The 12,191-nt window shown below is 40.1% G+C and overlaps 1 protein-coding gene across 16 annotated transcripts in view; it reads left to right on the top strand.

The window, feature by feature from the left end:
• CARD8 (caspase recruitment domain family member 8) overlaps positions 1-12,191 on the top strand; it is a 52,095-nt gene that overhangs the window by 5,908 nt on the left and 33,996 nt on the right. For 7 of the 16 annotated variants that reach the window (XM_063802020.1, XM_063802018.1, XM_063802013.1 and 4 more), the window contains exons 2-5: positions 150-246; positions 364-474; positions 8,916-9,017; positions 11,347-11,496. In XM_063802020.1, coding sequence (XP_063658090.1) covers positions 11,490-11,496 — 7 coding nt within the window. In that variant the 5' untranslated portion in view covers positions 150-246; positions 364-474; positions 8,916-9,017; positions 11,347-11,489. Of the gene's footprint in view, positions 1-149; positions 247-363; positions 475-803; positions 1,018-3,599; positions 3,907-8,915; positions 9,121-11,346; positions 11,545-12,191 lie in introns of those variants that run through there. The other 9 variants (XR_010153915.1, XM_009435966.5, XM_063802012.1 and 6 more) reach the window with 7 other exon arrangements.

The following is a 12,191-nucleotide window of genomic DNA, read 5'->3' as shown; positions in this document are numbered from 1 at the left end:
CTGTCCCAGCCAAGTCATTGAAGTCATAAATTTAAGCAATGACTAACAGGATGCAAAGCTTCCTGAGGGTTTGGTTTTGTTTTCAACAAGCGGAGGGCCCCATTTCCCTTTCCGACAGCCTCATAGGAATTTCTCCCTTTCTTCCCAAGTGACCAAGAGGAACAGAACACAGAGCAGCCTGGCAGTGTCCAAGCAACAAGCCTCCGCTCCTCCTTCCTGCACCCTGGGGCTCCTGCAACTCACCTGGTAAGCGCTGCAGAAACGCAGCAGGTGGTGACTTTAGGGGAGGACAGGCCAAATGGGAGAATCCCCTTAAGCTTCGGTTTCTCTAGTTCTCAACTTCTTTTGAAATAATGTTCACAGAGAAGGAGGGCTTTCTGAGATTCGAGGGAAACAAGCTCTCAGGACTTCCGGTCGCCATGATGGCTGTGGGCGGTAAACACGCTTAGTGCAAGCATCTGGGCCATCTTCAATGTGAGTAGGAAAAAACACGACTACACTTACTTCTGCAGAGTTTATAATATCCTTGCCCATTATTTACAATAAAATATCTAAAACATAGGTAATAATGTATTTTAAATAAAATCGAAGCAATATATGAAATTTCTCTGAAATTCATCCAGCCACTCTCGGCTGTTGCCATTATCCAGAAACGTCTTAATCTCCCTGCATGATTTATGTATTTGGTTTGTATTTTAAATATTATTTTCTGTAATATTTAAAACTTGTATTTGCTTGGTATCGTGCTGTGCAGTCTCATGCAATTTGATTTTTAATCAATATTACTTTTTTTTTTTTTTGAGACGGAGTCTCGTTCTGTCATCCAGGCTGGAGTCCAGTGGTGTGATCTCAGCTCACTGCAACCTCCACCTCTCGGGTTCAAGCGATTCTTCTGCCTCAGCCTCCCGAGTAGCTGGGGTGACAGGCGCCCGCCACCACGCACGACTAATTTTTGTATTTTTAGTAGAGACGGAGTTTCACTATGTTGGCAGTCTGGCTTCGAACTCCTGATCTCAGGTGATCCACCCGCCTCGGCCTCCCAAAGTGTTGGGATTACAGGCGTGAGCCACTGTGCCCGGCCCAGTAGTACATTTTAAATATTTATCCATGTTTACATGTGGTTTTAATAATTTATGTTAACTGTGCTACAGTATTAATGCAATGATGATATTATAATCAATGTATCCATTCTTTGATGATGGACATTCAGTTTGTTACCCTGTTTTCTGATAGCAAACCATAATACAGTGGACTTTTTGTGTGCATTTTCTTGTCCACACATAATTTCAAGGGTAGGTGTGTCTTGAAGTCTAGATACAGCCAGTTTATTCTCCAAAGCGGCTGTGTTTTCAGTCATCTCCACTACTGCTTTACGAGTTTCCATTGCTACACATTCATATTCACACTTGATTTTGTCAGCTTTTCTTATTTCCATCAGTATTGTGGGTGAGAATGATATCTGATAGTGGTTGTCATGCACATTCCCCTGATTACTAGTGAATTTTAACATCTTTTCAGCACATTTGTGTTTTATCCTTTTGATTCCTTATTTATATCATTAATTCGTTTCTCTGTTGTTTGTTTCTTCAATATGTCAAGGAATAATGAATTTTATTCCAATTTTTGGAAGTTTAGGAATTTTTTTTAAATGACAGGGCTTTGCTGTGTGGCACAGACTGGTCTCAGCCATTTGGACCCAAGTGATCCTCCTACCTCGGCCTCCGGGTGGCTGGGGCTACAGGCAATACGTGCAGGCAAGGCTATAACTTCATGCGTGACTGGGATTTTTATTACATGTTTTTAAAAATTTCCAATGTCACATAAAATACTATACAAGAATTTTAGTATTTGAACTTTAAAGAATGTAATTTTGCATTTTTTTCTTGTGAAGATGAATACAGATTTTCGTGGGAGTAAAAAAGACAATTTAAGGTGAAGAGTATTTGGTTTTCATGAAATAATTTGATTTCTAAAATAAAAGTAAACCGTCAATGCAATATGAAAATGTTTTCAGTTGAAATAGTCATACTAAAATTTGATGAGTGGTAACTGAATTTTAATTGAAATTTCAATTGAGAATACATATACAATGTGTATCACAAATGGTAAAAATCATGTGTATTTTAACGTTAAAATTTAAAATTTAGTGTAATTTTAATTTTGCTTGTGTGACATCAAAACAAATGGAAGCATTGTGTGTGTGTGTGTATATATATACAATAATATAGTATCATGAAAGTATAATATATATATATAAAATTTTCCGTGTGAAAATTTTAGGTGGAGGTTTTTAAACCATTTGTTTACTTTATAAAGGGTAATAAATTCACATAGTCTGCTCCCCAAACACAGTTGAATATGTACTGTGGTGTTACTGTATATATATATATCCAGAGTTTCTTTATGCATATACAAATTTTTACTCTTTACTTGAAGAGTAGAAGGTTTACACACTGTTGTTTACTATGCCTTTCTTCATTAACAATAGATCTTAGTGATAATTCAGTATCAGTTTTTAGTGATCTTTGACATTCTTTTAAAATTGCATATTATTTCATCATCGGATGTATCATGATGTCTTTATTCATTCCCCTATTGAAAAACATTTCAGTTGTTTCAAATTTTAGTTTGTTTTATTTTACTTTTAATTTTTGAGATGGAGTCTTGCTGTGTCACCCAGGCTGGAGTGCAGTGGCACCATTTTGGCTCACTGCAACCTATGACTTCTTGGTTCAAGCTATTCTCCTGCCTCACCCTCCCGAATAGCTGAAATTACAGGCCCATGCCACCACACCCAGGTAATTTTTGTATTTTTCATAGAGACGGGGTTTCACCTTGTTGGCCAGGCTGATCTCAAACTCCTGACCTCAAGTGATCTACCTGGCTTGGCCTCTCAAGGTGTGGTGATTACAGGCTTGAGCCATAGCGCCTGGCCTCAATTGTATTTATAAAGAGTGCCACAGTGAGTAAACATGTGAACATGAGTTCATACATAGGTAAGTATATTTGTATAGGAGTATATCAATTCCTCAAAATTGATTTACCGTTCCAAATGTGATGTCCTTTATGCGTTCAATAGATGTCCATAAAGTTGCCATCCATATAATGAATAGCAGGTGACACTCCCATCAGCAATATCAGAATGTCAGATTTCCCACAGCCTTGTCAGTAGATGAGTTTTCAGACTTTCGCATGATTTCCAAATTCATGGAGAAAAAATATTCAAGAGTAGCTTTAATCTTCATTCAGCATGGTGTTTTTTCATTCAGCACATGCTTGGGAACCATTTATTTTTCCATTTCTGTGAATTTCATGTTCATATCCTTTGTCCACCTATTTCTAGAGCAATGTTTTTTTTTTATTATTGATTTTCTATTTCATGTATCGGAATAGCTCTTTTACTCTTCTCTGCTCTATTTGTCTGTTTGTCAGTCTATCTATCGAGAAGTAAATACAGGCATGTGTAGGCACAGTTCAGTATACATGCATGGATTCCCCAGGTCTTTCCACTGAGAGAGATTAGGACAAAGATATCTTAGTAGCTGTAAACACACATAGTTTCCAGATCTTGGTTTCTAAATACTGTTTTTGAATACAAGGGAGCCAAGGATCTGTGGAGAAGTGGTTACTTCCAGGGCTGGGGCAGGAATATACAGGATAACATTGGAACAAATTGTGACTCCAGAACATGAAGAAATATTCCAAAAAGGACGGGGCATGTTGACTGAACACAGAAGACAAACATGCATGACCTCAGCCTAATCGTGAGAAAACATCAAAGAAATCCAAATTGATAAACATTCTGTAAAATAGTTGACCATGCTCCGCAAAAATGTCACAATCACAAAAGACAAGGGAAGAATAAGAAACAGTCACAGCCTGGAGGAATCTAAGGAGAGATAACAAGTAAGTGCAATGTGAGATCCTCGATTAGATCTTGGAGAACAAAGAGGACATTCAGACAAATGTTGATAAAATTCAAATAAGGTCTGCACATAAAGTAATGGTACGATATGCTAACATCAATTTCCTGGTTGGATAATTGTATTATATATACTATTATATATGTAATTATTATATTACAATTACATATACAATTGTATATTATATATAATAAATGTAGATATGCAATTATTTATATATAACAATAAATGTATATATAATACAATATACAATACAATAAATTATATATAGTTATTTTATATATAACAATTATTTTATATATAATACAATTATATATAGCTAACATTCAGATAAGCTGGTTGAGGATTTATGTGAATCTTTGCTATTTTTCAATGTTTAAAATTATTTCAAAATAAAAGCATTATATGGGTCATGTAGTTTTTTTGTATAGTTTAATTCTAGGCACCATAGTTCCTATTTTAATGAGTGTATTTTCTTCTTTCATGGAATTGGGATAGTCTGTTATATTAAGAAGCTATTCACTTTTGTATACTAAGATTCTTCTGGCCGGTGCGGTGGCTGACATCTGTAATCCCAGCACTTTGGGAGGCTGAGGTGGGCGGATCACCTGAGGTCAGAAGTTTGAGACCAGCCTATCCAACATGGTGAAACCCCATCTCTACTAAAAATACAAAAAAAAAATTAGCCAGGCATGGTGGCGCATGTCTGTAATCGCAGCTACTTGGGAGGCTAAGGCAGGAGAATCACTTGAACCCAGGAAGCAGAGGTTGCAGTGAGCCGAGATTGTGCCACTTCTCTACAGCCTGAGCGACAGAGGGAGGCCCCGTCTCAAAGAAAAAAAAAGATTCTTTCTCTAACTTACTGGTTTATCTTACTTTTGTAGCTTATTTCAGGTGATTCGTTATGTTTCTCTATAGAGGAAAATAACGTGTAGTGAGTTATAGTTTAATCTCCTTCCTTTCAATCACTGTATTTGGAATTTGTCCAATATTTTGGAATAAGCTTCCGATATTTTAACTTAAATAGGGAAGGTCTTGGTATTTTCCTGACTTCAGCTGGAATGATTTCATAGTGTCCACATGAAGCACAAGGTAATCCTTTGGCCTGAGAGAGACATATTATGCCAAGAATGTGTGTAATCCTTTTTACTTAGGAATTGTGGGTGGAGTTTTTTTCCCCCCAAGAGTGATTGTTAACTTGGGTCCATCATTTTCCTTTGATTGTTCTTTATCTAAAACAAAACAAAACAAAAAACAACAACTTCCTGGTCTTCTCACCTATTTTCTTGTAGTGCCTTTAAGCAATGCTCTGGTAATATCTTTTTCTTAATTATTATGGAATGCATGGGACCGTTCCATGCCTGATTATATGCAGAATGTTCTTTCTACACGTGTGTTTTTGTAGTATTTCTGTACTCTGTCACACTAGGGCATTTCTCTGTTTTCAAGGATCTCCCAACCACATACCACATTTATCTCCTGCTCAGCCTCCACTCTACCTGCCCAGACCTCACAGCTCTTGTATTCAAACTCTATCGATAAATCACTGAGTATGAGGCTTTACTCACAGGAAATTACCCCTCTGGCACTTCCTGACTTCTTTATGTTTTCTCACTCTGCACTTCCTCCCTGTCCCTCCGCCATGCTTCACCCTGACTTAATACAGTTTTGTCAGCTGGTGAGAAACATTTGGATCTGTGAATTAAATCTGTCTCCTCATTATTCTGAAAATGGAGTTTTCATGGACTTTTCCATTCACCTTATTGCTTTCATTGATACTCAGTAAGAGACAAGATAAATTGTTATTTCTCATTGCCTTGTTCATTTCAGAAGTACCAGGTAGAATTTTACAATTCTTGCCTTGATACATATTCCCAGTAATTGTTGAGTGATTTAATTGTATGTTGTCTTGATATTACTTTGGTCATATATTACATTGTTTCTCATTTTTGAATATCTGGATTTACATAAATTCTGTGTAATTCAGGTTTGTATTTATCCAAGTTCTCAGAAACTACAACTGCTGTAATTGATCATAACTCTCCTAATACAGGTGTAACTAAAGTGAGAGATGCTTTTTGACTCATGAAAAAAAGAAGACTGTAGACCAAGTCTCAATAACTTCTAGTTAATCCTATAGAAAGTTAGCCAAGATAATGTACACCTTCTTTAAGATTCTTATAAGGAAAAAATTCCATTTCGTTTCTTGAAATGAGGTATTGCTTTGTCGCCCAGACTGGAATGCAGCGGTGCCATCATAGCTCACTGTGACCTTAAACTCCTGGGATCAAGGGATCCTCTCACTTCAGCCTCCCGAGTAGCTGGGACTACAGGCACAAACCACTGTGCCTGGCTTCATGAGAAAAAATTAAATATATAATGGTACTAGGTAAAATAATACTAAATAAGAAGTAATTTGAATGCATACTATATTAACTCTGGAATAACGATACTTAAGTAAAAGAAAAGTGTTCGTTATAACAAAGGAAAAGCTTGTAGTTCAGAGGATAGCTAAATTAAATTTTTCACAGGCTGTGAGAAGCATAATAATTAAACATGAATAAATTAAATATGCAGATTTTAATATTTTTGTTGAAAATTGGATAGAAATATTTGTTGAGTTGGAACCTATGAGTGATTATTATGCATATAAATAGACATTCAGTTATTGCAGATAAATTCATTGGTGGTAAAATAAAACATTTGTATAGAGTTTTGGAATTCAAATCTTTAGATTTTTTCTCTGGACCAGGGGCAATGGCTCACGTCTGTAATCCCAGCACTTTGGGAGGCTGAGGCGGGAGGATCACCAGGTCAGGAGATCGAGACCATCCTGGCTAACACGGTGAAACCCCGTCTCTACTAAAAATACAAAAAAATTAGCCAGGCGTGATGGCTCACGCATGTAGTCCCAGCTACTCAGGAGGCTGAGGCAGGAAAATCGCTTGAACCTGGGAGGTGGAGCAGGCTGGTGACTAATTACAAATTAGTGATTTGTATTTCACTAATTATCTTTTCTGTTATCCAGAGTCTCTGAAATGCTATTAATAATATGTATTTTTACTATTATATAAAAGTTAATCTTCAAAAATCACAATAACATCACTTTACATGTACTAGAATGGCCATTTTTAAAAGGCCCATAATAACAATTATAGGTGAGGATATGGAGAAGCTGGCCTCCTCCTACACTGCTGGTGGGAATGGAGATTGGCGCTTTGGTATATGTGCTGCCGAAGCGAGCACGGAAATTGGCGCTTTGGAAAACAGTCTGGCGGTTCCTTGAAGGGTAAACATAGAGTTACCATATGACCCAGCAACTCCACTCCTAAGTATGTACCCAAGAGAAGGAAATAATCTGTCCACATGGAAATTCGTACCTGAATATTCACAGTATCATTTTTCATAACAGCCCCAAAGTGGAACTCACCCAAATGTCAATCGTCTGCTGAATGGATAGAGAATACATGGTGTCTCCATACGGTGGAATATTATTCAGCCATGAAAGCAAAGGAGGTGCTGTTATGCAGTATAGTATGGATGGACCTTGAAAACATACGGGAAGTGAAAGGATCCATCACAAAGGACAATATATTGTTTGATGCCTGTCTTAGTCACTTTGGGCTTCTTTAACAAAAGTATCATAGACTATGTGGCTTAAACAACAGAATTTATTTCTCACAGTTCTGGAGTCTGGGAAGTCCACGATCAAGGCACTGGTACATTCAGTGCCTGGAGAGGACCTGCTTCCTTGTTCATAGACGGCTGACTTCTTGCTGCGCCCTCCCACGGTAGAAAGCAGGAGCGAGGTCTCTGGGGTCTCTTTTCTAAGGGCGTTGAGACCATTCATGAGGATTCCACCCTCATGACCTCATCACCTCCCGAAGGTCCCATCTCCTCCTATCATCACATTTGGTGTTAGGATTTCAACACATGAACTTGAGGGTGGACACATACATTCGGTCCATAACAACTCCTATTAAATCAAATGTCCAGAATGAGTCAACCTATGGAGGCAGAAGGTGGATGCGTGGGTGCCTGTGGCTGGGTGTGCGTGCCTGTGGGGAATGGGGAGTGCCACTTAATGAGTTTCTTTTTGAGGTGATGACGCTGTCCTAAAACGGAGTGTGGTGGTGGTTGTACAACTTCATTACTATATATACAACATTGAATTGTAGACTTATGTGGGTGAATTGTGTGGTTTGTGAACTATATATCCATAAAGCCATTATTTTAAAAATCTAATCTTTAAAAAATGTCATAGCAGAGCCAGTGAAGGTAATGGATTAGACAATGGTTCCTAAACCTAAGTATTTTAAAGATACCAAGGTGACAATTTAGGCAAGAAAAACGATTAGAGTTGTACGAGAGAAGAATGGAAGGCAAGGAAAATAATCACACTTTTGCCTCTGTCAGGTTGGAATCTTTAGAAGTTGCTATTCTGCATGACTTGACTTGCAGACCCAGGGCTACATCAAAAATAAAAGAATTTGAAAAATCCGGCAGGGCACGGTGGCTCACGCCTGCAATCCGGCACTTTGGGAGGCTGAGACGGGCTGATCACCTGAGGTTGGGAGTTTGAGACCAGCCTGACCAACATGGAGAAACCCTGACTCTATTAAAAATAGAAAAATTAGCCGGGTATGGTGGTGCATGCCTGTAATCCCAGCTACTCAGGAGGCTGAGGCAGGAGAATCACTTGAACCTGGGAGGTGGAGGTTGCTGTGAGTCAAGATCTCACCATTGTACTCCAGCCTGGGTGACAGAGCTAGACTCCATCTCAAAAGAAAGGAAGTTTCTAGTTTCTGTTTTACAACTCTCCTGTTTCGGCCTCTGTCCCAAGTACCTACCACTACTAGGAGCAATTCCACTGATGCATCTCTTATGAATGAGCAATAAGCGCTTTTGTCAACCTTTGAGAGACACAGAAGCTAAGATTTATCTGATGGTTCTTCCCAAGTACCTAAATACAACCTCCTTTTATTTTTTCAGGGTAAAAAAGATACAGTAAAGACATAAATACCACATTTGACAAATGGAAAAAAAGGAGTTTCCAGAAAAGAGTAGCAGCAGTGAGGAAGAGCTGCCGAGACCGTGAGTGACTTTGCGCTCTGTGAGGGCTCCTGATGGCTGATTCTTCTGCGTTTCATTATAGTTCATGAGATACAGAGGACCATGGGTGTTTTCTGGAAGAAAGGTTCTGCTCACATTTTATTCATTCACCCATCTCTGCATGAATGAAGGGAAAACTCCCATGGGCACCCAGGTGTACTTTTTTTTTTTTTTTTTTTTTGACAGAGTCTTGTTTTGTTGCCCAGGCCAGAGTGCGCTGGTACCATCTCAGCTCACTGCAACCTCTGCCTCCTGGGTTCAAGCGATTCTCCTGCCTCAGCCTCCCAAGTAGCTGGGATTACAGGCATGCACCACCATGCCTGGCTAATTTTTGTATTTTTAGTAGAGACGGGGTTTCATCATGTTGACCAGGCTGGTCTGGACCTCCTGACCTCAGGTGATCCACCCACCTCGGCCTCCCAAAGTGCTGGGATTACAGGAGTGAGCCACTGCGCCTGGCCCAGGTGTACTTTTTAGACCTTCTCTCTCCTTCCCTGATTCTGACCTTTTTAGACCTTCTCTCTCCTTCCTTGATTCTGACCATGGCAACTTCATACCTGAGCAAAAGCGAGTCTAGGGCTGTTCTTCCAGCTCTTTCCTTGATGCATGGGCCTATGGCCTTGACCATGCTCTTGACAATCCCATAGCACGGCGCCTAGATCAGAGCAGAACCAAGCAGCCCGACTCACTAAGCCCTCTTGCTGTGTGTTTCAGTGGCTCCTCATCAGCACCAGGCTTATGTCTCATTTGTAGAAAATGAATGCGCTGTTTTACATTGTCTTGGAACTCAAAACAAATTAATCTGACCAAATATTTCATGTATGCAATTCAGACACTGCTGCAGAATGAATGTTTGTGTTCTTCCAATATTAATATGTTGAAATCCTAGCTTCCAATGTGATGTTATTAGGAGATGGGGCCTTTGAGAGGTGTCAGGTGATAAAGGTAGAGCCCTCATGAATGGAATTAGTTCCCTCATGAAGGAACCCTGGAGAGCTCCTTTCTCTTTCCCCATGCTTGGACAGAACAAGAAGTCTGCCCTCTGTGAATCAGGAGCAGACACTGATCTACCAGCACCTTGATCCTGGGCTTTCCAGCATCCAGAGCTGTGACAAATACATTTATATTGTTGACAAGCTTCTCAGTCCATAGGTTTTAAAAATAGCAACCTTGGCCAGGCATGGTGGCTCACGCCTGTAATCCCAGCACTTTGGGAGGCGGAGGCGGGCAGATCACCTGATGTCAGGAGTTCGAGACCAGCCTGGCCAACATGGTGAAACCCCATCTCTACTACAAATATAAAAATTAGCTGGGCATGGTGGCGGGCACTTGTAATCCCAGCTACTCGGGAGGGTGAGGCATGAGAATCGCTTGAACCTGGGAGGTGGAGGTTGCAGTGAGCCAAGATCCCTCCATTGCACTCCAGCCTGAGCGACAACAGTGAAACTCTGTCTCAGAAAAAAAAAAAAAAAAAGTCTGAAATGACTGAGACAGATGATCTGGCATGCATAAAAGACCACGGACTAGGATGAATCGTTTGCTTTGGGAACCCAGTGTTTCCAACTCTTGCGCTAAGTAATTTTAGCCTTCTATGATTAATCACCACAAGGATTTGTGACGAGAGTACTGTATCCTTATTTTACAAATTAGAAAGCTGATGCTCAGAGAGGTTAAGCAACAACTTTGACAGGTCTGTCACTGCTGAGTGAAAGGCAGTGAATGCAGATTACTCTAGTGTCCATCATCCCTGACACGCTCACACTAACTAAAGGGATCCTACCTTCAAATAAGCTCAGTCCATTCAGTGTTGTGCAAACAACTTCATCTGGTTAACGTTCCCTCCTGTTTAGGACCAACGAAGGATAGAAGAGTGGGGCCCTTCTTATGCTCCTATAGTTTACAAAAACACAGTATCCTTTCAGAAGCCAGTAGCGAGCATCGCCAAGTGTGACAGACTGTGATGAACATCAGGGATTGAGAATCAAAGGAGGCATGCCTCCTGAGATAAGATCATTGTCTACTAAGTGGTAACAGCGATGCAGTTAGTTCAATAAAAATGTGGAGGAATGGCATTTTATTCTAGCATGGGCATCGAAGAAGGTGTCTCTAAGAATGGGCATCTCTAAGGCATCTCTGAGGATGGCACCTCTAAGGATAGTATCTCTAAGGATGGCATCTCTATGGATGGGCATGTCTAAGGATGGCTATCTCTAAGGATCGGGCTATTTTCGCTACATCACAGTGAGGAGATTGTCCCACCATCGAGCTCCTCTGACATGCTCACGTTCCAATTCCATTTGTGTTTTCCCAGGCACAGTGGATCCAGTAGGAACACAGATGCATCCAAACTCATTAGACTACAAGGACCACGGAAACTGTTGGTTGACAATAGCATACGGGAACTGCAATACACAAAAACTGGAATTTTTCTTCAGGCTGAGGCCTGTGTGACAAATGATACGTAAGGGACATCTATTTGTTGGGAAAAAATTAAAGATTTGGAATTTTGCTCCACTGGTTTATGTACATTCATAAGAAGCAAAGACATGTAGGTTATTTGCATAAAAATTAGTATATATGTTACTTTTCTTCTTTGTTATCTTAAGTTTTTATTTCAAAAGAGTTTGTATCTCATGAGAAGTAGGGAAGAAAGGTCTGAGCCCAGTGGCTCACACCTGTAATCTCAGCACACTGGGAGGCGAGGGCAGGTGGATCGCCTGAGGTCAAAAGTTTGAGACCAGCCTGGCCTACATGGTGAAACCCCATCTCTACTAAAAATACAAAAATTAGCTGGGCATAGTGGCCCACACCTGTAATCCCAGCTACTCAGGAGGCTGAGGCAGGAGAATTGCTCAAACTTGGGAGGTGGAGGTTGCAGTGAGCCGAGATCGTGCAACTGCACTCTAGCCTGGGAGACAGAGTGAGGCTTCGTCTCAAAAAAAATAATAACAATATTAATGATAAAGTAGTTGGGAGAAAAGGGCAGAGTTCCCATGTAGCCTTCACCAAGTTTCCCCTCACGATAATACTTTTTTCTTTTTTTTTTGAGACGAAGTCTTGCTCTGTTGCCCAGGCTGGAGTGCAGTGGCGCGATCTTGGCTCACTACAACCTCTGCTTCTGGGGTTCAAGCGATTCTTTTGCCTCAGCCTCCCAAG

This window comes from Pan troglodytes, chromosome 20 (genome assembly GCF_028858775.2).
Source record: "Pan troglodytes isolate AG18354 chromosome 20, NHGRI_mPanTro3-v2.0_pri, whole genome shotgun sequence".
NCBI lineage: Eukaryota > Metazoa > Chordata > Mammalia > Primates > Hominidae > Pan > Pan troglodytes.
Note: the sequence above shows the minus strand (reverse complement) of the source record. Positions and strands in the feature narration are given on the sequence as shown.